Raw genomic sequence first — 26011 nt, forward strand, 5'->3', positions numbered from 1 at the left:
TAGCACTGTCTGCCAGCAGCAGCTGTGGTCTCCAGGGACCTGTGTTGGGCCAGTTCAACCAGTTCTGCTCCTTCCAAATGCTGGGAGAGCTGACATCGCAGCACCTGGCCTAGGCTTTAAGCCAAAGCAGTTGCCCAGTTTGGGCGATTGGCATCTGTCCCTCCTTGCTGCTTCCTTTTAACTCTTGCCCAACACTTCCGAACAAGGATGGGGTGGAGTAGGGCAGAGGCAGCCAGGGGAGACTGGGGGAGCCCTAGAGCCTTTGCTGGAACGATAGTAGACTCCTTTTAAAAAGGGTACAACTGCCTGCCTGCTCCTTGCCAATTTCCCCAATGCCTCTAACTCAGAGACGTTTCCCCTTTTTGCCGAGACTGGCTGTGTGGCCCTAGGTAAGACATACTAGCTGCAAGCGTCAGTTTTCCCAGGTGTGGGATGAGGCAGTTGGCTGAACTTCCTGGCTTCCAGGCTGAAGGTGGTATAATCGCTGGGCAGGGCCCCACCCACTGCAGAGAAGCCTGGACCAGCTCTGGTCCTGTGCCCACCACCAAAATGAGTATTTCCAGGGGCCAGTACCACGTGTTGCCCAATCCAGGAGGCACCATTGGGCAACACTAATGCTAAGAGTTGGAGCCCTGGCAGGAGCAAGATTCCACTCCCTCCCCAACACCTAGGATAAGACCATCAGGCTGGGAGTGTCACTTTATTTGGATTTGATTCATGAGGTGGGGCTGCCATAGGCAAAGGAATTCCACCAGCTGGGCTCCTGGCCCAGGGCCTCATTCTGGCCTTTGTTGGGCAGAGCCTGTCCCTCCAAAGCACAGCCTCCACCTTCCCACCCTTCTCCAGGAGTCCTCCTCCTCTCCCCACATGAGCTGTGGACAGGCTGTCCAGTCCTGGGGGAGGAGGGGAGACCCTGAGGCTCAGAGTGGACTGAATAGACCGACTGAGGCATGGCAAGGCCTTCGGAGTCATAAGGGCTCTTCTGGAGGTGGCCTCTACTTGGGCTTACGGCTGGGCGAGGGTTGTGGCTCCAGAGAGGGTGGGGGCTCCATGCAGCCACTGACCATCCAGAAGTAGTTTGGGTGCACCTGGCCCTGCACAGCCTCACTGGCCATCAACTCCCCGTCCACAGTAATCACACCCTTACCATCCTTTGGCTCCAGGCGGAAGGCAACCACAGGCACATACACCAAGTAGGGACAGTCATACTCCATGTGCCTGCCGTTCTGCATGGCCAGGAAGATGCGCAGCAGCATGGCCCGAGACACACCTGCCCGTATGTAGAACAGGTGCATAGTGCCGGCCTCACAGCGGCCCATGGGTGCAGCAAACATCTCGCTGCCCAGATGTGAGTGCAGCAGCACCAGCACCAGCACAAAGTCCTGCTCTGGCACCACGGTCCAGTGGGAGGGCACTGGCTCCTCCAAGGGCACAAGGTGGGCATCCACAGGGCCCTGCTGGTTCTGCCGGTCCAGAGCCGGGGAGGTGGGCATCTTGGAGACCACCCTTTCTACGGGGAGGTAGGCCAGTTGGCCCCTGTAGATGCGTAGGGCTGCCAGGCGCAGGAAGGTGCCCAGAGTGAAGCGCACCTCCCCCAGGCACCGAAACTTCTCACTCTCCAGATCCACATCAGCAATGAAGCCCCACGCCAGGCTGAGCACGGAGAAGAGACGCAGCCCGGAGGCTGTTTGCAGTGACAGCAGGTTCATGGGCGCCAACAGCCGGCGGCACAGCAGCAGCGTGCAGTTGGTCAGCAGGTCTTCATCAGTCACCTGCTCAAAGCTGCAGGGGAAAATGGTCAGAAGGGGCAGGGCAGGAGCCCTTGCTCATCCTCCCCTTCCTTCTCCTGGGGAGTTGGGGCAGGCAATGTGACACTGGATCCCTAGGGAGTTGGCAAGAAAGACAGATGGAGCAGGTGGAGGCAGCCAGCTGGAGTCACCAAGAGAGGGCCCCAGAACTGAGGGTCAAGGCTCCAGAGAAGGGGGAATGGAAGTTACCCCAGCATATGGGACTTAGAAAACCGGGCAGTAGGGTAGCACTGAGGGGAAACTGAGGCCCACTTTGGCCCTGGGCTCTCACCCGGCATAATGGTTCACAGAAGCTGCCAGAGCATTGCCAGAGCCAGCTGGGAGGCTGCACAGGGGCTTCTGGATGGCGGTCTCCCAGTCAGGCCGCTCCATGAGCCCGTTCACCACCTGTTGGAGCAAGGGTGGCCTCAGCCTGGGAAGCACCCCATCCCCCACCTACGCCCAGCCTCCTGGTGCAGGCCTCACCTCATGCATCAACCCATCTCCAGACATGACCACCAGCGCGTCCCAGTGTCCCAGCTCCTCTGCCCGAACCAGCTCGCGGGCGTGGTTCCGCCGCTCTGCTGACAGGGTGGCTATCAGAGCTGGGGGGTCCCTGGCAGGGGATGCTCCCTGCACCCCCTCAGAGAGGCACTCACCAGTGAGCAACAGCTTGAAGGAGACATCCTCCTGGGCCAGCAGGGGCTGCACGTGGCTCCGGAAGAGCTCCAGGGCCTTGCCCTTGCCCCCGCACGGGTTCAGCAGCACCAGCACGTGGCAGGGCCGTGGGAGCTGGCGCTGGGTTCCCCTCGCTGTAAAAACAAACCCGAAAAGGCCGCGTCCAACCGGCCACTAGGGGGCTGCGGATCACAACAGGGGCACTGGGATGGAATGTGGTGCCAGAAATCCCCTGGTAATTGACCCAATAGAGCCTAGTCAGAGGCAGCAGCCTCCAATGGGGAGCTCCAGGGTGGAGCACCACGCCCTTGACAGCCGGGTCCTTGGCTCAGGCCCGACTAGCTTCTGGCCTCGTCAGGAAAGTGTTTCTCTGGAGCATCTCCAGCCCCTTTCTTTTGTCCAGCTGACTCTGGCCATCCTTCCTGGCGAGGGAGAGAAAGGATCCCCCTACAGCCCTTCCCCGCCAGGCCCCGACAAACCTGGATCCATAACCTCGACCCGCGGCTCCCGCTGCCAGGGGGTCCCCAGCGCTGTCGGGGCGCTGCCCGCGCCGGCGTCTCCTGCCTTCAGTTCCTTATCGATGCTGCCCAGGCGGGCGTCACGGTGCTGGCTGTGGGGCTCGCCCTCCCCGCCTGAAGCCGGGGCAGTAGGGGCATCCGCGTCATTCCCTGCAGCTGCTGGATCTGAGGGAGAGGAGACAGCGCTGGAGGAATCCGGAGCGGCCCCTGAGGTGGCGGACGCCCAACTAGATCCTCGGGGAGCGCGCGCTCCAGCATCGCCTAGTTTTCCGAGAGGTCCAGAGAGCCTAGGCCATCAAGGGCGCTCCCGTCCTAGAACTGAGCCCCCACCTCCATAGGCGAAGGGTCTTTTCCTGGGGGGTTTCCTGACGGGGTCTCAAGTTCTGGCCAGAGGGTGAGTCAGAGCCCCGTAGCTCTCTGGATCAAACCAGCTCCTCAGCCCCCCGGGGGCTGCCAGGAGGAGGGGAGTCCAGTTGCATAAAAATCCCAGAACTCTAGCGGACATCGCGAGGTATGAAGCTCCGGGTGAGCCATCGCCGCCCCGAGCCAGTGGGGTTCCCTACCCCGAGCTCCAGAGCGACCAGGGTCCCCGCACGCGCCGCACTCTTGGGAGCAACGCCGGGGGCGCGCACCGCCTGAGCCCGAGACCCGCAGCCAGCTGCCGCCTCGCTCAGCCCAGCGCCGAGTGGGCGCGGACGCAGCGCGGTCCGTGGCCAGTTCCCCGAGCTGCCCAGGAGCCACGAGCGGCGTGAAGGCAGGGCGAGCGGCCCTACCCAGTCTGGCCGGTTTGTTGGGGAGGTGCCACCTCCGTTCTCTACAGTGGCCTCGTCCCGGGCTCAGCCTCGCGTCTGAGGGACAACTGGAGCGCCGGGCAAACGCTGACTCCACGGCCTCGCTGCCTCTGGCCTCAAACTTTTCGCTCAACTTCGCCATCCCGCGCTGCTGCGCTGGGAGGGCGCTGTAGCTCCGCGCCCGGCCTGGCCACGCCCCGCGCTCCTTGCACTCTCCGGGGTGGAACAGGCACCCCGCGTGGCCCGGGCCCGCGCCCGCCCGCCCCAGGTCTCACCCGGCCGCCTGCGGCACAGTCAGCGCCCACGGCTCGGCCACGCGCAGGCTCTGGGCTGGGTCCCCGGACCTGGCCACGCGCCCCCGCCGCTCGGAGTAGGCGACCTGCGAGAAGGCGGCGCCGCGGCCGGGCAGGAGGAGAGGCGGAGGTAGTCGGCAAGGCGCAGAGCCCCGGACCCGGCCACGAGCAGCGCGCCGCGAGGGCCGCGTCCCGGGCGAGCGAGGGTGAACGCGCAGCGCAGGCCACACGCGAACTCGCCGCGGCGCGCAAAGTCGGAGCGGCGGCGAGTAGAGCGCCGGTTGCGGGTGGCTCAGCGCTCCGGGCTGCCCCTCGGCTGCCCCTCGACGCTGCGACCTGCCGCTCAGGGTCTTTCCGCATAACTACCCGCGCGGCAGGCGGCGGGCATACAGAGTCCCCTTCGCGCACCCCGCCCAAGCTCCCCCGGAATTCGAGGCCCAAACCCCGCCGGCTGCCCCCCCCTCCGTGCCGGGGCGTCCCTCCTGCCGACCCCGTTTCTCCCCGGAGGACTATTTTTAGCTTCCTGACGCGGCAGCTCGGCTGTGCAGCCACCAAGCCCGAGGCAGCCAGGCGCGCCATCCCAGGGAGCGACAGGGATCGGCTAGGGGGCTGCGGTCTGGAGGAGGGGCCCTTGTCAAGAACCTCAAAAGCTGAATCCTTTCCGCAGAGGACATCATTGAGGATCACTTGGGCCAGAGAAGCGTCACCGCAGCGGGCGATCCAGGCCCAAGCCCCTCACCCACCCGGGAAGAGCCCGGCGGTGTAAACAGGCCTAGGGGTCCCCACTGGGATTGGAGAGCCAAGCATCAGCGGGGCGTGTCCCCCGCCGTCCACACTGGCTTAGCCGGAGGATGCAAACGCGCCTGGGAGTTTTCACTTCAATGGAGGCAAACGGCGATACGTGTGTCAGTGTGTGTGCTATATACATATCACGGGCAAGTGTCTGACCTGAAAGTGTCCGCGACCAACTTGAATTAAATCCCTGGGGGTTGTTTGCAGAGACCCGGAGGAGGAAGTTGCCAAGGCCGACTTGGTGACCTGACTTGGTAGGGCCAAAGTTAGAAAAAACCAAACCCCTGTAGGACGCTGAGGCGGTCCAGGTCCAGGCTGCGGAGTGCCCACGCCCACATCTGCCCCCACCTGGGGGGCAGGGAGCGGGGCCCAAGTGTCCCGGGAAAAGGCGGGAGCAGGGGCTCAGGCTGAGATACGCGGGTTTCGGGCCGGCAGCTCGGCGCGCGTGGCGGTGGTACGCGCCTCCGCCCTGCGCGGTCCCCGGGCAGCCCTAGCTGGGTCCTGAGAGTCCGGAGCGTGTTCCGGGAAGGTGACTCAGCGACGCGCTCAAGGGTCGAGAAACCCCGCGAAACTAGGGACAAGAGGAGGGAGCTGGGGTGTCGTCACCCTCTCGCAGCGCTGCGTGTCCGCCGAGGTCTGGTCTTGAACCTCCGGGTCCCCCACCCCCTAGGAACCCGGCGCGGGGAGCGGAGGGCTGTGTTCAGCCGCAGTGCTGTGGTCACGCGACGCGGGGACGCGAGCGGCGGCGGGAGACAGAGGCTCGGTGCGGCAGCCGGGCTCCAGATCCCACCCCTCCTCTCTTTCCCTATCCTCCAGCGAGAAGTCTGGGCTTTGGCTCCTAGAAGACGGGGGACGTGGAGCAGTGCTCTCCGAAATCTCAGGTTTGGGGGGAGGTGGCTGCGGAGACGGCCAAGGCAGCTTCCTCCTTCTTCTCCCCCGCTCCGGAGGGACCCTTCCATCAGGCCTGAAAAGCTGCCGTCTTAAACCTTGGAGTCTGATGGGAAACTGAGGCACAGGGAAGGGAACGCCTGGCTGTGCATGAGTCCGTGGTGAGAAAGCCCGCCTGCCACAGGATCCCTGTCTTCCTTCCTGCGCTGCAGGCTAGAGCCCCTGGAGTCGCGGGGGGCGGAGTTGACCAAAAGCCAAGCGGGCATGGGGAGGCGGGGCAGCCTGCTGGGTTCTTTAACCTGCCACCTCCGGGGGACCCAACTCCCCTCCCGACTCAGGCGAGCCCAGTGGGAGGGAGGGGAAGGGCAAAGCCCTCTGGCCCTGGTTCCAGTGCGCACAATGGCTCCTCTGTGCTCCCTGCCGCCTCTCCCTCGGCCCCCCTCACCTCCACGGCCTCTGCTCTGCCCCCTCATTCTTGTCATTCACCTCCCACCTCCCAGGCTGCCTCTCTGCAGGCCCATACCGCCTCCCAGGCCCTGTCTAAAGAACTTTCTCTCCTCTCCAGAAACTCACCCATCAGCATCCCTAGCCCAAGAGACAGAATTGGGCAAGAGCAAGATGCTCTTCCTCTTTCAACGATTGGGGAAACTGAAACCCTGAGAGGTGAAAGGTTTTCCCCAAGCTGCCAAACCAGTTCCCAACAGAGAAGCAACTCCAGGGGTCCTGACCCCCAGCCTGGAAGGAAGGCTGAGCCTACCCCCCGGCTGACGGCTGCTGTTGGCCTGATGGGTTGCTTGCCACAGAGCGACCCCAGTAACCCAACGTCTCAGAAAAAGTCTCCCCGAGAAAGAGGAAGCATCTTGAAGCCTTCTCCAGGCTTTGTCCCCCAAGTCCTGATTAAGCAACTAGCTGCTGTGCCCAGAGAGGCCTACTGTGGGCCTGGGATCAGGCTTGACCTGACGGGGTGGCCAACCCAGAGCAGGTAATGCCTGTCTCACAGTGGCAAGAGTCAGCCTCTGCCTCTGCCCAGCCAGCGGCTTCCTCCTTGTGGGCAGCCTTCCCAGGGAGACACACCTGAGAACCCGGGGTTTTTTCTTCTTCAGAGAATGAAAGCATGCATTCACCGGGCCTGGCCCCAGCTCTCTGGAAACTTGGAGCCAAGGCCACCAGACGGCAAATGACTTGTTTTTATTGGGAGACGATGCCTGCCATCTCATAAGTCCCTGAAGCTACCTTCCTGGGAGGTTTCGGCTCCGAAGGTGAATTGCAGGGCCTCAAGCCCTCCCTTGGCCCCAAGTCTTTTCTGCCTAGGAGACCACAAGGACAGGGGAAGGGAGTGTCCGGCCCTGCAAACTCTTTTTAAGACCTGTGTTGTGGGACAGACCGAATGTGGCTTTCCATTCTGCGAGTTTCCTCGATGCTGGTGACCATGCCAGACACTGGGGGTGGTGCGGCGTGTCATACGTGGAGTTCCAGGAAAGCAGACGGTCAAGCAGGTGTCTTGGTCACCTCTCGGGGGGGTTCTGAGTTTCTGTTTCTGCAGTGGTTCAGCTACTCAGGGTGAGTGCTAGGGTGAGCTTCGCTCTACGCCTTGCATGTCTCCTTGTCCTTGTGAGTGTCCTTGGGGAGGCCGGGAATCCAGATTTCTTCTGAGCCTCTGGGTTCTGCCTCCCACACGCCTCACTGGCAGGCCTGCTGGTCTTGGCTACCATCCAGGGGAACCAGCTTCCACAGCTGTCTCGATGTGGAAGCCTGCAGGCCACACCCGCTCCACTCCTCTCAGCTGCCTGCCCGCCGCCTGAACGCATTTGTGTTAGTTTCCTGGGATCATAATGACAAAGTACCACAAACTGGGTCTCTGAACAGAAATTTACTGTCTCACTGTCCTACAGGCCAGAAGGCCAAGAGCAAGATGTCAGCAGGGTCAGTTCCTTCCGAGGGCTGTGAGGGAGAACCTGTCCCAGGCCTCTCTTCGAGCTTCTGGTGGTTTGCTGGCCAGCTTTGGCGTGCCGTGGCTTGTACACACATCACGCCAATCTCCGCCTTCGCCTTCGCACGGCCTTCTCCCTGTGAAACATCTGGCTGACATTTGTTGTGTTAGGGTCTGAATTATCTTCCGTGGGCGTGTTCTTTTTCAAAAGCAAATTACTCTGGGAGGGAAAACCAACAAGTTATTGGACTCTAGTGTGAATTACTGTATCACATATTTAATTTTAAAAATATAACCATACAGTATCAGGTGGCTTGAAAGAGGAAAATAGTGCATGCTCCCGTGGATGTCGGAGAGGGCTTCTGGAATCTGGACCTCCCCACCTCCCAGTGTCATCAGGGAGCGATGGGTTGGGAGGAGTTGTTTATGTCTTTGCTGGCTGCCAGGCTTCCCTGCCCAGGCTTGCACACCGGCCTGGCTCCTTGACTTTCAGATCTTACCTCACACCTTGATTTATGGCATCTCTGGCTTCCTGAGCAGATGGATTTTTTCCCCAGTCCTTGGAAGAACAAAGCTGAGTTTTGTGTTGGTATATTAGGTTTCTATTGCTGCACAAACTTGTTATCTCGCAGTCCTGGAGGTCAGATGTTTCAAATGAGTCAGCGGGGCTGTGCTCCCTTGCCTGTCCTAGCTCCTGGAGGCCACCTGCATTCCTTGGCTCTGGACCCCTTCCTTCACTTCCAAAGCCAGCAGCATAGCATCTTCAAATCTCTATCTGACTTTTGCTTCTGTTGTCACATCTTCTCTGACTCTGACCTTCCTACCTCTCTCTTACAGGGACCCTGTGATTACATTGGGCCCACCTGGAAAACCCAGGATACTCTCCCCATCTCAAGAGCCTTAACTTAATTGCACCTGCAAAATCCCTTCTGTCATATAAAGTGACATATTCACAGGCTCCAGGGATGGTGACGTGGACATCTTTGGGGGGCCATTATTCTGCCAACCACAGATGGGTAGGGAAATAGTCTGGGAACTGTGTCCTCAGCTACAGAACCTTCTTTCTAGTATTCCCCACCTCCCTGGCACCACCAAGTGAACACAAACCAGGAAGTTGCTTTCCCCCAAAGAAGCATTTGTCGTATGGGACTGAAAACACTCTTGCTTGGATTGACCTGTGGTTCTATAGACTTCATGGCCTTTGGCTCATTGGGCAGAGGTCCCTATAAAGAAAATTGGTTTCCATTTTTAAAAATTACCCGAGGGAGAAATTGGCATCTTTGCTAAACGTGGTAATTATAGGATTGCAAAACCCCAACTTTTCGCCTGAGGCAAGGTGGGAAGCAGACCAGCCCATCTGTTTTCCCATTTTTGGCCTGGCAGAATCCTCCACCCGGCTTTGCAGGAAGGCCTTGCCATGAGGCCCCTGGCTGCCAAATGGAAATGTGTGGCTCTCTCAGCTCCTGTCATGTGACTCAACAGTCCCACTGTTTCTACTTCTCTGTGGTAAGGCTGGACCAGACCAGCTACATGGAGAACAGTGGCTAGGAACATTCCACAGGCTCCTGCTGACATCAGCTCTGGTTTGGGCCAACAGCAGACTCTGGCCTGGTCTCCGATGCCCAACCTGCCGTCCTGGACACGTGTGAGGGGAGAGAGGATTCCCTTCGGAGCCTGCAGCCGGCCCCCTGCCCCACTACCCCCGCTACACTCACGTGCTCATTTATGCCGGTTTGGAGACCCCAGGCGGCAACTAGTAAGTGCTCACTCAAGGCGAGAGGAGCCGACAGCCGCCAGTCAAACTGCCTTGGGCAGTTCCCAAAAGGAAAACTTCTGGGAATCAGGAAGAGGACCTAGCACCTCTGGAACAGGAAAGTGGAGCTGCTTTCATCTTTTAGCAGCCCTGCATCCAGGCCAAGGGGATGGGTGTGTACACGGTTTTCCGGGGGCTTTTTGTTGTGCAATGTTTTCCATTTCCACATCTCTCAAAAGCTGATATGTCCTTGGGTTGTTCCCAAACCAAACAGACATGGGCTGGACACAACCGCCAGCTGGGCCGTGCATTTGCGCTAATGGTCTGGGGCTGTTTTCTCCCACCTGAGGGTGGACCCCCATCTGCACTGAGGGAAAGCGACATCCTTTCTCACCCCATCAAGGGAAGCACACGCTGCCTCTGGGAACACCGTTCTAGGCACCCTACTGGCCCCTGGTGGCCACCCCAGGGATGTGTCCCTCTGGTCTTTTATCCAAACTGCACCGTGCAGCGGCTCAGGCTTCCTCCGTAGAGGCCCACTGGGGAGGGGCGTGCAATAGAGGGGCACGGGTGCCCTGCTTCACGCTGCAAAAAGACGCTGAGCCTGGAGCGGGGCTTGCCTCCCCCCGACGCTCATTATCCACATTCCAGAAATAGAAATCCCCCTTCCCTGGAGGCTTGCTTCCTGAAGGTCAAACCCTTCGATTCTTTCCAGACACAACCCTGGTAATTTAAGTAATGATTATACAGGATGGGCTGGACAGCTGGGGCCAGGGAGGAGGGCTCAGGGCAGGGGACGCCGTAACCTAATTCCACACACGTGCCTCTAAGCCTTTGTGGAATGAAGGAAGTGATGATGCTGTGTTGATCCGACAGGAGAGCCATTTCCAAAAGTAGAGTTCCTTGTTCTCTGCTCATTGCCCTGAAGTCCTGACCACAGCAACGTGACTAGCATCTTGAGGATGAGTTAAGATGGCATTTCTCCTTCAAGGCAGCATCAGATGATGCTAGCAGCCTTCTCCGAAACCCACTGTTTCAAAAATGGAATGAGGAACGAGATGATTCCCTGGCAAAACTTACAGACTAATTAGTGAAATTATTTTTAAAAAACAAACGAAAAATGGAACGGGCCCGGAGAGTGCTCCTGAGCACTGAGGAGCCTATAAGAGGTGGCTGGAGAATGTTTCTTTTCTTTTCTCTTTTTGTCTCCTTCCTAGAACCGCGATCAGTTTGGTTCTGCACACAGAAGTCCTTAAGAAACGCTTGTGGGCTGACCTCTCCCAACCGCATCCTTCTGGCAGATGCTACAGAGCGCCCAGGGGAGGGAGCTGCATCTGGGCGCCAGGTGGCCGCTGCGGTGGTGCAGAGAGCTCAGGAAGTCCAACGCCCCACCTCCTCCTGGCTCACAGAGCAAACTGATGGGTCTTGGGAGGGAGGGACAAACAGCTCCCAGACGGAGTTAAAACCACGACATCAGTCTTCCTGACTCAGCATGGCCTAGAAAAATCCATAGCATCAGAACTTGGCATTTGCCAACCCAAAGATCGTACCATGTTAGGCTGCCTTCTGGTTGCCATGTGACAAGTATCTGCAAATACTTTTTCAAATTGAGAACTTTGAGCGCTTCAGGAGGGAAGGCGCTCAATACCTGCAGTATGTGATTAGCGTGGGATCCGATCTGCGGGCTTTAGCTCTTGGCAGCATAAGTGTTATTCCAAACGGGAGAGGCATGTGGCGTCCTCAGCGGTGGGTCTGTTACCCCATTTGCAGCCTTTAGCAGCAGGGGGAGCCATGCTGGCTGGGGAAAGGCTGAGTGGCAGCCTAGAACCAGGCAAACCCCAGGACATGGAAGGCCCGAGGGCTGAGTCTTTGAGATCTCAGGCATTTATGAAATTCGAGGACCCTGAGTGGGACAGCAGAAGCCTAATTCTAATTCTGAGCCAAGACCTGCATGTTGTGAGTGCTCAACAAAGACTAGCAGGTCAACCATGAAAACACAGCCCTAATAGATGTGAAAAGCAAAGCTAGGATTACTCACCAGCCCTTGAGAAAAGTATCTTTTAAAAATGAGAGACTCCAGTTTCCTCAAAAAGTTAAACATAGAATTACCATGTGACCCAGCAATTCCATTCCTTGGTACATACCCAAACGAAATTAAAATATACGTCCACACAAAAACTTGTACACAAATATCCATAACAGCTGTATTCACCATAATCAAAAGGTGGAAACAACTCAAGTGTCCATCAACAGACAAGTGGGTAAACAAAATGTGGCACGTCCACAACGTGCGATAGTATTCAGCCATGAAAAGGAGTGAAGTGCTGCTATGTTACCATGTGGATGAACTCAAGAACGTTATGTGAAAGAAGCCAGATGTAAAAGGCCACACAACTCCATTTATATGAAATGTCCAAAACAGGTAAATCCATAGAGACGGAAAACAGATTGGTGGCTGCCAGGGGCTGGGGAAGGCGGAAATGGAGAGTGATGCTTAAAGAACATGAGTTTTATTTTGGGGTGATGAAAATGTTTGGAACTAGATAGAGGTGATGGCTACGCAACATTATGAATGTGCTAAATGCCACCGAATTGTTCACTTTATGTTATGTGCATTTCACCTCAATTTTTTAAAAAACAAGGGACTTGATGTAACTGGCAATGTCGCTTTCAGGATCATTCTTTTTTTTTTTTAAGTGATTTTTAAAAAAATTTTTTCCTTTTTCTCCCCAAAGCCCCCCGATACATAGTTGTATATTCTCCGTTGTGGGTCCTTCTAGTTGTGGCATGTGGGACGGCTGCCTCAGCATGGTTTGATGAGCAGTGCCATGTCCTCGCCCAGGATTCGAACCAACGAAACACTGGGCTGCCTGCAGTGGAGCGCGCGAACTTAACCATTCGGCCACAGGGCCAGCCCCAAGGATCATTCTTTTGTGATGCATAAAATGTCCATTTCTAGGGCAGCAGTTGATGCTGATTTGGATGGTGTTAAAGAAAAGAGTTACTCAAGACACTTGTTACAGAAAGGTAGGGCAAACGTTATTCAGGACCATTGCAAAAAGGTCTTGCAGCTGGCGGGGCGGGTGGTACAGATTGGGCGCAAATAATAACAAGGAAAAGGGGGAATTTCTAGTCAAGGAGCAGGGTGGGGGTGAGTGGATGGAAAATTACTAAGAAGAAACATCAGGATGAGGGAGGATTCCGGCTACATCACCTGGGGGTGGGGGAGCGTGAAGAACCTGTAACAGATATCAAAGGGGATCAGACATGGAGGATGGCAGATTCTGGCTAAACTAACAAGCAAGATACTTGCTAGAGCTAGACTCTACCAGGAAGGACACAGAAGCCCAGGGTTTGAAGCCTAGTCAAAAAGAGAGCTTATATGAACCTGATTAGATCAAGGAGAGCATCTGTCAGTGGGAAAGTGTGGTGGTCCCACCTTCTCCCAGCTGTTTCTCCGTGGCACTAAATTCCTTGCCGTCCAGTCTCTTAGCCTCACGCAATTGTGCAGAGACACCTGCCCTCTCCTCACAAGGGTGAGGGGTACAGTCAGCACTTTGGTGGCATTATTTGGAAAGACTTTACCTTGTGTAAAAAGTAGTGTCACTTGTGGAGGCCCTAAGTGCTAATTTTTGGTTGTCACTCTTCTTTACTTTTTCCTTTTCTATATTTTCCCAATAGGTCTGCAATATGTATGGTGGGTTTGTTATTGAAGTATAAATATGGATAGAAAACACACGCAAATGATGAACTATGAATTTGTGAACCAACACACCTGTATTAATAAAAAAAAAAACAAACAACACATCCTAGAAACTCTTCATGCCTCCTTCCAGCTACTGTCCCCCCAAAAGATAACCACTTATGCAGTGTATTTTTATATTTCGAAAAAATACTTAAAATACAATCAAAGTAAAAATACATTAGAGATGGAAAATTTTTAAATCCAGCTTTGTTTATTTGTGAAAGCTCTACCAAATGGCTCAGACACAGAAACAGCAAAGAGGGCTCTAAGTGGGTTTGGCCTCGGGATATTCCTAAAGGAAAGCGGAGAGGAGGCAGCAGGTGACGGCCACCGGATCTGCTGATGGCCAAGTCTACTTCTAGGGTCATTTATCACTGTGGCTCCCAAACTAGGAAGCACACTGGAAGCCCCAGGGGGGCTTCAACACTGCGGGTCCCACCCCAAGAGATTATGACTTAACCGGTCTGGCCTGGCCTGGGCTTCAGGATTTTTCAAAGATTCCCAATGATTATAACGTGCAGACAAATTTCAGGCCGGCCGGTGGCGTAGTGGCTGAGTTTGTGCACTCTGCTCTGGGGGCCCTGAGTTCACAGGTTCAGATCCTGGGGGTGGACCTGGCACTACTCATAGGGCCACGCTGTGGCAGCATCCCACATAAAACAGAGGAAGATTGGCACAAATGTTAACTCAGCTATAATCTTTCTCAAGCAAAAAGTGGAAGATTGGCAACAGATGTTAGCTCAGGGCCAATCATCCTCCCACAAGAAAAAGGAGGATCTGTAGTCTCTTTTCCAAGCAGGTGGGCAAGCTCAAAAGACTCTCAGAGACTTCTGTAAATGCCGCAGAAAGCTTGAAGGGCATCATGAGCTATCATGGTCCCAACAACTATTTCACGTCTGGAAATGACTCAGGCATAGTGCAGAAATGACACACACCATTACAGTCTCCCCCCCACATCCTCCCAGACGTGGGAATGTGGGAATAGTGACAAAGCAGGCTGCCATCCAGGTTCCAGGAAAAGGGGGCCTCTGCAGTTATTACAGTTACTCCCACTAGGTGGTGTCAAAGCAGGCGCTCCCATGACAAAAAAAAACCTCAATTAAATCCTATTTCCCGGTTGAACGGTAATACAATTTTGGAAATGATTTTCCTTAATATCTAATTGGTATTTCATTACCAGGGGATTCTATTTTCCCTTGTGTGTTAAAGGAAGATGAAGTTACCTTCCCACTATGAGGCCTCGGAGACCTCACCCTGGTGGCTAGCCTGGGATGTTAGCCGTGAATTTTCTTGCTGCCTCCACCTTGCCACATTGTATTTTCTGACATTGGTCAGATTTCCAAGAACCTGAGCATGTTTCTATGGTGGTTGTTTTGGAATAGCGGTTTGCATTTTATGGAGGAATGGGAGGGGAGTAACAGGGAGAGGAGAATGGAAAGGAGGAAGACATGGGCACGTAGGGGAGAGAGGGAGGTGCTGGAATGCTCTTCTAGCAAGGGTTGCCTGGCTTACGAGTTGGTACTATGCTAAAGCCATAACTTGGGCTTGTAATGGTATTTGACTTGTGTCTTTCCACTGGCTCTGATATCCCGCTTGTGCAAACCCTTCCTGGACAAGCACTAGAAAGACAATTAATTTTTCATCCAAGAAAGGAGCATATGTTTCTGAAAGCACTTGGCTCCCTAGGGAAGTGTTCCAATTCTCTGTTTCTGGATAATAAATCACCGTAAAACTTAGTGGCTTGAAGCAATAATTCATTGGGTCTGTTGTGGGTTGACTGGGCTCAACTGGGTGGTTCTCACTAGGGGTCTCCTGTGGTTGCTGTGTCAATGGGCTGAACATCTGAGATGGGTCCCTCAAACGGTGAGAGTTAAGGCTGCCTGTCAGTTAGGAGTTCAGGTATGTGTGGCTTCTCCATGTGACATGGTAGCTGGGTTCCAAGAGGGAATGTCCCCATGAGTAATCATTCCAAGAGATCTGGGCAGAAGCTTTCGAGGTTTCTCTTGCCCTACCCTTGGAAGTCCCAGAATGTCACTTCTGCCACACTCTACTACTTAAGCAAGTCACTAAGCCCAGATTCCAGGGGAGGGAATTGGGGCCCCTTCCCTCTGGTGTGAGCGGCAGCATAAGCATACAGGGAGAGAAGGGATTGGAGGCCACCATCTTTGGAGGCCATCATCTTTGGAAACTCTCTAAGTCACTTACCTCAGGAACTAAGAATTGGGACACCTTTGAGGAGCTCCTTCTTCTTTAAGGAAACCAGTTTGCAGCTTAAGAATAGACTCTTTCAAGTATGTTTTCAGGGACCCCAGTGCCTTGTTACCAATGCCCCGGCTTCCTTGGTCTTCTTCCTTTAAATGACACCAGCTATTCCTGCGTGACATTTGTCCTTTAGCCCTCTCTGTGCACTGGAGGCTGCTGATTTCCCACTTCCCGCTTAGTGCAAGAGCTGCCATTTGTCAAGCTCTTACTGTGAACCAGGCACTGCACTAAGCCACACACAGACATAGTCTGCCTATTAGGGAGACTTGTCTTTTTGAAGTGCACATTAAGAGAAGGTTTTATTTTTTCTACTAGCTACCACCCGCTGTGCTCTATCAAAGTGCCCTTTCCCGCTGTGCGTGAGGCTCCCCATTAAAGCCCCTCAGTCTCCTGCCACCCTTCCAGTCATTTGTGGTTATCAACACAGAATCACTTTGATGTTTAAGACTTTTCTGTTTAAAAAGTCAGACTTGTCTTGAATTATCCCCATCCTTCCGCAGCCCAGGCCAGGCCCGAGGATCCGGCGGGTAAGAAGGACACTCGAGTCCCTCGCACACTGCCCCTCCTCTGTGTCTGCTTCCACGAGGCTGAGGTGGGGAGGAGAGCGATGGGAAACAGATGTGTTTCCTGTGGTGACTGTCGGTGGTGGTGACGTGGCCGTCCCATGCTCTGGGTCCTCACTGCTGATCCAGCTCATTCCTAGAGCAGGATTTCTCATCCTCAGCACTACTGACATTTTGGGCTGGATCATTCTTTGTTGTGGAGGCCTGTTCTCTGGATCATTTAGCAATATCCCTGGCCTGTGCCTGCCAGATGCCAGCAGCACTCCCCAAGTTGTGCAACCAAAACTGTCTCCAGACATTGCCAGTGTCCCCTGGGGGCAACCTTGCCTGGGTTGAAAACTAGCGCTCTGTAGACTTGGTGTGGACAAGTGGGGGCCCCACAGGCTTTCTGACGAGAGACTGTCTCCCAAGGGGCTCCCCTTGGTTGCATATTCTTGCTGACCCTTGTGGGTGGCCTCATGCCGTGTTGCTCTGTGGAGGTCCCCCAATCCCAAATCCTAGAATGTGCAATTCCATCCGTGCTCTGGATCCAACTCTGGGGCTGTGAGGATGGCATCCATCTTCTGAGGGGATGGATGGTCCCAGTCCTTTGCCTTCTTGCTGACTACCCACCATGCCAGCTCCTCTGGGCACTGTCCAAACTTCAGGAGCCCCAGGGCGATCAGCCAGCCCATGGCCAAGTGGACAGCTCAGTGGGAGAAGAGGTGTTCCTCTCTGCTGTCCCACACACTTCACAATGATTCCACTGTCCCCAATCCCCTTAAACCCCACCTGGTTTCAAGGAAAGCCAGTCAAGTCCTCATGAAGAAGTGAGGCCTCACTTCACAGACAGCCCCTCTCCCCAAAGGTGACTTCTCACTCCTCCTCCCTCCCTTTTTCTTTTGAGGCAGGGTGCAATGACACCAACTACCCGAAGTTGGGCCAAACTTCACAGGTTGAGGGCACTGTCCTCCACAAGCCTGCCCTCACTCAGACACCAGCAGCAAGTTTGGGGGTCTGCAGGCCACCCTCATTTTTTACAAGCTGGCTACAAACTCAGGGGTTCCCAATGCCTCCTCAAGTTCGATAGTTCACCAGAATGCACAGAACTCAGGAAAGTGCTATACTTGCTATTGTAGGTTAATGATAGCAAAAGGATACAAATCAAAACCAGCCACAGGAGAGACACATAGGGTGAGGGTCCCAGACTCGAAGCTTCTGGCAGTCTCAGGAACATGTTATCCTCTCGGTACATCGATCTGTGACGATATGCAGAACACTGCCAGCCAGGGGAGCGCACCCAAGCTTTGGTGTCCAGAGTTTAACTGAATTCCATCTCCAGCCCCTCCCTCTTCCCCAGAGGTTGAGCTGATATCACGTGGTTTATCATAAACTATCAGGCAGGATGGAGGGGCCCATGGTGAATAACAGACACTCTTATCACTCAGGAAATTCCAAGGATTTGGAGGTGACCTCCCAGAAACCAGGGACACAGGCCAATCAAATTCTTGATTATGCACAGGGTTCAGTGTCTGTGCTGAGTGGCATCTCACAGCCAGCCCCACAGCTGGTTGTTCTCTGACTTAGAATGTGGGGTGCATTTAGTTCCTGGCAGTGGCTTCTGGTAATTCTTGGAAAGCAGGAATGATCCCACCAGGCACCTCACTCCCCCTTATCATACACACGTCACCTCACCACCTGTGAGGCGGGCGTTATTGTCATCACCATTGGACAGACAGAAAAAAACGCTGGTGTAGGCTGAGAGGCTACCTCAGGTGAACCGGAGAACCAGAACTGAGTCCAGGTCCATCTGACTCCAGAGCTGCCGCCTCATGGGCCAGACAGCCCTGCTTCCTGTCCCTCATGGATGGAGCATCCTTGTCTCACCAGCTCCCAATCACCCTCCTTTCTTTGGCAAAGCCTTCCTTTCTCCCATGCTCCGCTGCAGCTTCACCATCCGTCCTCTTCTGGGATGTCTCCAGTCCCTGCTCACAATCTGCTCGGCTCCATCTCCTTCTGAGAATGTGCGGGACCTTGGGATTTGGGAGTTGGACCCTTGCCACAATCTCTCTGGCGGAGAACGATCTTCATCCTCATTGGACCGCAGCCCCGACTCTCATGGCTGCTGGCGGACCACGCCACTGCGGAACTCCATTATGCCAATCTGTCCTTTCTCCCGTCCGTGGCCACACTGTCATTCAGGCCTGCCTTTAAATGGACTCCTAAGGGTCTTATTCCTCTGGCCTTGTGCACCCCACCCTCCTCCTCCAGCAATCCACTGTCCCAAGGCATCCAGCGGGGAGTAGCCGCTTCCTGCGCTTGGTTACTCTCTCTGTTCCTCCAGTGTCTGCTTTCTGCCATTTCCGTCCTGCAAAACCCATTTAACCAATTCTCTATATTAAGTTCTTTGTTAAAATAATGAACGTGGATTGTTTTCCTGCTTGCCCGAACTGATAAATACGTATAAACGTTTCTTATCGCCGTTCACCTAATGGCTCACATGTGCCAGACCCTGTTCTAACTGCTTGACCTGTATCCACTCACAAAACCCTTCTGGGTAGGAATTGTTATTAACCCTACTGAACAGGGGCGCGAAGCGAGGCAAAGGAAAACAAAATTGTTTGCTCAAGGTCGCATGGCTGGTAAGAGTTGGCTCCTAGAGACAACACTCTTATCTATGCACCCTGCAGCCTCTCGGAGTGTCCTTGGGGGATTAAGTGACCACGTAATGTCCCAGTTTGTGGACTGACCATAGCTATTGTTGGATATTTGTACTGTTTGGGGTTTTTTGCTATTATAGAGCCTGGATCCCCTTGAAACTGACAAATTTGGCACACTTTGAGCCAGGAACCTTGTGACTTTCTGAATTATTTGGTCCATATTTATTATAACCTGTCTCCTTAATGTTCACCTCCTGCCTTCTCAGCCCCTACTGCCTCTGGCCTTTTTCCTCCCTCCTTATCTTTCTCTTGATCCCGTCTCACCAGTGCTGCTATAAATCTGGCAATATGGGCAAGGAATCATCTCTTGTCTGGCAGGAGCTTCTGCAGAAGCTCTGGAAGGCACTAAATGGTTTCTACTTGAACCAAAGTATTCAATGATGTGTGGATATTTGTGATACCCCAAAGAGCTTCTATGAAGAGTTACTGAAACCCCGTGAGAGGTAGGGTCCTGTCCTACCGAAGACTCAACCTTGCGATTCCATTTCGGATTTTCCAGCGGCCACCCCAGCAGCTGCTCTCCACCACTGTCCTTGCTGAAGTTGGGAAGGGTCACTCCCAGCGCGCTTGGCTCTGTCTGCCCAGGATTTCGCCCTCGCCCCCAGCATGGTTTCTGGTGTCCTATAGAGAGAATCAGCTCAGAGATCCAAGTTGGTATTATTTTTAGAAATAAAGATCATTCAGTCTCAGCTTGCTGAGCCCTGTTGAGAAAATGAAAACAGGGAAAGTGCTCGTATTTTTCCAAAGTTTAAGTTGGAGTAGTGTAACATGGAGGCAAAATCCTTGAATCATTGCCTGAAATGTTCTCCTTTGTTGCAGAGACTGACCTTGTCTTCTAAATAATCTGTCCCTCAGGGACAGGGCTGAGCGACCTAAACACACCCTCTTTGTCTCGTTCGGACATTCTTGGACAGTTCTTGGTGCCAGATCTGAACCTGTGCCACCCTTTATCTATGAGTCTTTGGAACAGAGATCATCTTCCCACAGTTCCTGCTGAGCCAGCAGCCCAGCTAACAACAGGATCATTTTTTTTTAAACTTGAAAACTGAAATTGGGTTCAATATGCAAAATGTCACCTTGTGCTGAGCGGAGCTGTTTTTGTTTTTGCAGGAAACGTCCAGCAGGTCTGGAGTCTCAAGGATCAGCCTCTTCTTATAGAAAACATTAAAAAAAAACAACAACCCTGGAACCGGTCAAGTGGAATCTCACTTCAAACTTCAAAAAAGACATTCTTTACAAAATGAGCAGAGGCTTCCTCCTCCCTACTCAGCCCCTGTGCTGGTCAGGGGCCTCCAGAAAAACAGATCCAACGTGATACGCACATAAAGCGAATGCTGAAGAACTAAAAGGAAAAGTCCAAGACTCCACAATCATAGAAGGAGCAGATTAACAATAATTAAGATAGCAGACAATTTGAATACAGCTAACAAACGTGATCTAACCAACACACGTAGAACATGTACCCAAAACTTCAGAACGTACATTCTCTCCAGGTGCATATGGGGCGTTTACTCACATAGGTCACGCTGGGCACGAAGTTTGTCTCATCACATTTCAGAGGACTGAATTCACCCAGAGTATGTTCTCTCACCAAGGGGAACTAAATTAGAAATCAATAATAGAGCACGAGAAATTTTCCAAAGTTGAAAAATCAAGCAGCATACTTCTAAAACTTCACAGAACAGAGAAGTCACAGCGGAACTTAGAAAGCTTCTCAGCTACAAAAACCAGGTTGCTTTCAGCAAATGGCAAACAGTTCAGAAAGCCGCACGCCCAGAGCGTGGCCTAAGGTGGAAAGGCAGGAGATGGGGGTAGAGGCTTAGGCCAGATCAGGCTAAGGAGTCTGAGCTTGCAGGCAGTGGAAAGCCCCAGAGGCTCTTCACTGGGGGATCTGGAGTGCGGACGTGAAGGGTGGGCTAGACATATGGGAGCGGAGGGAGGACAGTGTTTGGAAGCAATGAGACCAGCTAGGAGACCACTGCCCAGAAGAAGAGACCAATAGCTGTTAGCCGCCAGCACCCACCAAGTCCACAGACATGCGTGAGCACCTAACATGTGCCAGGCCCTGGGACAGGCCCTAGGGAGACCTTCTCCCAGAGATATTTTGGGAGCTGCCCTGGTGCCACACGGTTTATTATACATGTGCAATAAACCAGGAAAAACTTCCAATGGTGTAATCCAAATGTTCATTTTTTAAGCATCACATTAAAACAGAATGTGGTTCTGTTGTTCTGGATCCTAAGCTGAGATTGAACGCCTGGCCTGAGGGCCCGTCCGGTGACACTGTGTGCCTAAGTCCCAGCTTCATCACTCCACGCCTGGGCCCGCCTGGGAGAGCTGCTGTTTCTGTTTCTGGGCACCTTAAGATGGCCCCCAGTCGTTACCCCAAATTCATCTCTCCTGGCCCTTCCTCCCTGTCTTATCAGTGGAGGAACAAGGGAGGATCGTGGGAACTCGGGCACTGGGGCTTTGTAAGAGTGAAGACCTCCAATCTTAAGTTTTGGGATTTCTCATCAGAGACTCCTAAAAATGAAAGGACTGGCCACACCTCATCTATCTAGTCAAGACGCAAGGACGAACAAACACAGAGTCAGTCTCTACCTTTTGGAGTTAACAGTCTGGTGGGGAGATAAATAAATAATCGCCACACATATGGGGACCAGTTGGGGACAGGCTAAGCTGCTGTAAGAGAAAGCCCCCAGCATATAGTGCTTTAAATAAGGCAGAAGCTGATCTCCTGCTGTGCGTAACAGAGCAGAGGTGGGCGGTCTGGGGTGTGAGGGGCAGCTCTGCTTCCTGAGACCAGCCAGCCTGCCAGGTGGCGAGTTGACTCTGCCATCCTCAACATGGCCCCCAGCTCTGGGTCCACTGGGGATGCTCCAGTGGGTGTCATTTCCAACAGTGGAAGACTAGCGGGAGGACATGCCTGGGCATTGCACACATCATTTCTGTTCTCATTCCACTGGCGAAATGTGGTCACATGGCTGCCCTAGCTCCAAGGGAGGCTGGGACATGACCCTAGCTGGGCTGGTTCTACCATTGAAAGGAACAAGGGAGAATGGATACAGGGTCATGATTGGCAGTCTTTACAAAATATAAATTTGCAAGCATGACCAGTGTGTAAGACAGAAGGACATATTACTAGGAGAGCTAATAAAGAGGCCTCTGATATAGTCAGAGAGGTCGGAGAAGCCTCTTTAGGGCAGAGGATGAATAAAAGCTGACTGGATGATGAGAAGGGGAAGAGCTTCCCAGCAGAAGGAACAGCACATGCAAAAGCCCTGTGGCAGCAGGGCACAAGGCCAGCGCAGGACTGGAAGAAAGCCAATCAGGTTGATGCCAAAGGGAAGAATATAAGGGATGAAACTGAAGACACAGGTAGAAGCCACAAGGCAGGACCTTACAGTTGTGTTAGGAGGTTTGTCTTTATTCTAAAAGCGATGGGGAGCCACTGATAGGTTTTGAGGGGAGACACTATCAGATCTGTTTATATAAAGCTCCCTCTGGCTTATGTGGAGAATGGATTAATTACTAAGTATTTTCCAAGCTTATTGAACCAGGATAATCAGAAGGCTAGACTCCCATCCTTCAGGTGATTCTCACGTCAGGTAAGTGAAGGAGATCCTAGATGAGGAGGAGGTCACTGTGGATGGAGCCCATTAGGGAGGCCCTGGTGACCTAAGTGAGAGAGCCGCAGTGGGGTGAAGGGCAGGGAGAGGTATTTGGAAGGTAGAATAGACAAAACTTGTTTCTTTCTTTCTTTTTTTTTTTTTTGAGGAAGATTAGCCCTGAGCTAACTACTGCCAATCCTCCCCTTTTTGCTGAGGAAGACTGGCCCTGAGCTAACATCCGTGCCCATCTTCCTCTACTTTATACGTGGGACCTCTACCAGAGCATGGCTTTTGCCAAGCGGTGCCATGTCCGCACTGGGGATGTGAACTGGCGAACTCCAGGCTGCTGAGAAGTGGAACGTGCACACTTAACCACTGCGCCACTGGGCCGGCCCCCAAAACTTGTTTCTTACCCCACTCTAGAATTCCCTTTCTCTTCTTTCTTTCTTTTTTTTACCTTCTGTGGTAGGCAGAGTAACAGCCCGCAAAGATGCTGACATCCTGATCCCCAGAATCTTTGAACCGGTTACCTTACATGGTAAAAGGGACTTCACAGATGTGATGAAGTTAAGTTTCTTGCGATGGGAAGATTATACTGGGATATCCAGTCGAGTCCAATGTAATCACAAGGGTCCTTATAAGAGGGAGGCAGGAGTGTCAGAGTGGGTAAGGATGTGACAACGGAAGCAAAGATCAGAGAGAGAGATCTGAAGGTGCTATGCTGCTGGTTTTGAAGGTGGAGGATGGTGACCATGAGCCGAGGAACGCAAGCGGCCTCTAGAAAGTGGAAAAGGCAAGAAAATGGATTCTCCCCAGAGCCTCCGGCAGGAAGAGTTCTGCTCACACCTGGACTTTAGGACTTCTGACCCCCAGAACTGTGAGATCATAAATCTGTGTTTTAAGCCACTAAGTTGGTGGTAATTTGTTACTGCAGCAAAAGCAAATGAATATACCTTCTAACATACTATATGCTTTACTCATTTATTATGTTTATTTTTTATCTCTCTCCCCTTGCTAGATTGTATCCCTCCAGGGTAGGAATTGTCTTTTTTTCACTAAAGTGTCCCAAACACCTAAAACGGGCCTGGCAAACAGTAGGCGCTGAGGAAATGTCCATGTATGAATAAATGGATAGATGTAGAAAGCGAGGAAAAGGGAAGAGTAAAGGACGACTCCTGAGATGCTGACTGGGAACCTCATGGTTATGTCCACTCACAGAGGGAACAGAGGAGGAGGGGCAGCTTGGGGAGAACTGATAAAATGAAGATGGGCTCCGTATGGGGTGTATTAAGGTTTGAGGGGTTCTGTGGGATATATATAGGGGAAACGTCAAGAGAAGTGGTTTCTTTTTGTTTAGAAGGCCATATGGCTTCCGACCAGGTCCATCAGCTGGACACGTGTGCAGTTAAACAATGTGGCCTAGGCCAGCTGCTCCACGTGCTTTTTTCCTGTACCCTGCTCTGGTAGATAGAGGGAGCGTGTGGGGCAGTACTTCTGGAGAGTCAGCGGAATGTGGAGCCCCCTCCTGCAGGCCTCAGGGCAGTTGAATTTCCCAATGCTGAAGCTTCAGGCTTGATAAGCGTCATGACCTGATGAGTCACAATCTATTCCCTCAAGCCTAATGTCACAAGAGGCAGAATCCCTAGAAGACATTCTCAGAAGCTGGTCCGGTCAATGTAAGACATCCCTCAGCTGATAAATAGTGACTCAAATGCTTCCACCACCGCCCTCGCTCCCCTTTACTTTCTTCTTGGACCTTATTCAACAAGAATTGATTGTGTGCCCCTGGGACCCATAACACTGCCCTAGGCACTGGGAAACGCTAAGAAATACACGATCTTGCCCTAAGAGGGTTTCCATCCTAGTTGGGAAGACGGATGTTCACAAAGGTAAATAAAAATGCAAGCACCTTACATATACACGTACACTATCGTCGAGCGGGCAATGCGCGGCTTACTGCGGTTGAGGTGATCCAGAAAGACTCCGTGGAGCAGAGGCCGCACGAGTGGGTCTCGGAGGGACAGGAGTACGTGGAAGCGGAGGAAGGAGGGCTTTCACGATTGGGAGCAAAGCAAGGACTGGCAGGAGTGCCTTTGACCAGTACAGGGAAACTTGCCTTACGTGCAGATACAAGGATGGAGTCTGGGGAATAAGGATCAGGCTCAGCAGTATACCGTCTTTTCGGCCTTTTAGAACATAACAGGCAACCAGCGGAGAAATCAACCCCGCCCTCCGCTTTCCAAATCAATCTCAACTGAGCGCATGCGCCTCGACGGGCGCTAGCCCTGTATTATCATAGAGGCGGAGGGCTAGATCGTCAGCCTCCTTGGTGGCCGACATTTTGAATCCTGGCAGAAAAGTTGGAAACGGCTGGGACCACCACTACCAAGCCAGGCTGCGCCGCTCAAGAACGTGAGAGCAAAAGAGCTCCCGTGGGAGCGACAAAAGCAAGCCTCAGGGAGGATTCGTGGTGCTTCTCTCGCAAGAAGAAGCTTTTAGAGAGTTGCCCACCGCCCTGCCCTCATCTGAGATGGCGACTCTGCGGGCGCTCTAGCCAGCGCCTCTCGCCTTCGCCGAGGGGGCGGTGGCCTGGTCGCTGGTTCTGAGGCGGCTGCGGCGCGGGTCCGGCGGGACAGAGCCGTGGTTTGGGTCCGAGAGGGCGAGTTCTCAGGCCTTTCCGCTCCTGCGCCGGGCGGCTCGACACCCTGCCCGCAGGATCCCCGAGCCTCGCGGCCGCTCAGTCGTAACCGCGCCCGGTGCAGCCCCGCGCGGGCCGGCTGTTACCGCGCCTCGGGCGGACGATGCCCAAGAAGCTGCTGCTGCTGCCCCCGCTGTCGGCGTCCTCGGCTTTCCGCGCCCCGCGAGCCCGCCCCGCCGCCCGCCCGGCCATGAACGCCGCCCGCACCGGCTACCGAGTCTTCTCGGCCAACTCCACGGCCGCCTGCACCGAGCTGGCCAAGCGCATCACCGAGTAAGGGGCGGGAGCGGCGGGGGCCGGGACGTCCGAGGGCCCCGGCCGCGGGGCCACCTTGTTCCTCTTCTCCGCCACGTCCCCCCCTCCCCCCGGTGAGGGGTCATGTGGCCCCGTCGCCCTGCACCTGCGGGAGGGAGTGGCCGAGTGCTGCCGTTTGGGGGCTGGACAAACGCTTGGAGGGGACAGAAGGCGCCCCCACCCCCAGTGCTGCTGTTCTCGGGCTCGTTGACCTCGCCCCCGCCGCAGCCGCGTCACTTGGCCCGCTCGCCTTCCGTTCGTCCGCCCCCGCCGCCCCCCGGGGCGATGGGGACGATTCCGTCACCGTCCGGGTGGGCGCCTGGGAGAGAGGGGCTCCGGCTTGGACTCCGTTTCCCACGGTGGGAGTTGACTTCGGAATCCGGGCATCGCCATTTCCAGGTCTCCCGGAGGAGAGGGAGGCCCCGACGGGGCGGGGGCGGGCGCGGGCGGTGGGGGCGGCCGGAGGGCCCTGCGGGTGGAGGAGCCCCCGAGGCCAGCGGGACGGGCGGCGGGAGGGGTCGGGGAGGGCAGCGAGAACGAGGCAGCCCCGGGGAGCGGTTTGTCGGAGTTGCTGATGGAAGTGATAGGTCCGACCGTGCTGGAAGCGGCTTTAGATTCCATCAGGTGTTGCAAGTAGTCTTTGCTTTTCTGCGTCTTTTTAATCCAAGGAAGCCTGTCCTCTCTAGTGGCCTTTGGGGTCCGACTGCTC

General features: G+C 54.2%; 2 protein-coding genes and 1 long non-coding RNA gene across 14 annotated transcripts in view; 2 read left to right on the top strand and 1 right to left on the bottom strand.

Moving 5' to 3' along the window:
- Positions 1-684: 684 nt before the first annotated feature.
- On the bottom strand, positions 685-24508 carry SPHK1 (sphingosine kinase 1). 7 transcript variants are annotated; one of them, XM_070559958.1, is made up of 6 exons: positions 24220-24508; positions 2945-3148; positions 2447-2599; positions 2274-2368; positions 2080-2195; positions 685-1782 (listed from the first exon to the last, which is right to left on the bottom strand). In XM_070559958.1, exons 2-6 carry the CDS (start codon positions 2952-2954, stop codon positions 996-998), a joined length of 1161 nt encoding a protein of 386 aa, XP_070416059.1. In that variant the 5' UTR covers positions 2955-3148; positions 24220-24508; the 3' UTR covers positions 685-995. The 7 variants fall into 7 exon arrangements, with proteins under 7 accessions (XP_070416059.1, XP_070416056.1, XP_070416057.1 ...); XM_070559955.1 differs by lacking the exon at positions 24220-24508 and adding an exon at positions 5016-6003; XM_070559956.1 differs by lacking the exon at positions 24220-24508 and adding an exon at positions 4710-4875.
- Positions 5796-7997, top strand: LOC103541301 (uncharacterized). Its single transcript, XR_011522895.1, has 2 exons — positions 5796-5908; positions 6851-7997. It is a non-coding gene; the product is annotated as an uncharacterized lncRNA (long non-coding RNA).
- PRPSAP1 (phosphoribosyl pyrophosphate synthetase associated protein 1) overlaps positions 24394-26011 on the top strand; it is a 39501-nt gene continuing 37883 nt past the window's right edge. The window contains exon 1 of one of the 6 annotated variants that reach the window (XM_070559963.1): positions 24394-25701. Coding sequence is in view for 2 of the 6 variants with exons in the window: in XM_070559961.1 (XP_070416062.1) it covers positions 25387-25661 (275 nt within the window). In the remaining 4 variants the exon portion in view is untranslated. The remainder of the gene's footprint in view (positions 25702-26011) is intronic. The other 5 variants (XM_070559960.1, XM_070559961.1, XM_070559962.1 and 2 more) reach the window with 5 other exon arrangements.

The sequence above is a fragment of the Equus przewalskii genome, chromosome 10, assembly GCF_037783145.1.
Source record: "Equus przewalskii isolate Varuska chromosome 10, EquPr2, whole genome shotgun sequence".
NCBI lineage: Eukaryota > Metazoa > Chordata > Mammalia > Perissodactyla > Equidae > Equus > Equus przewalskii.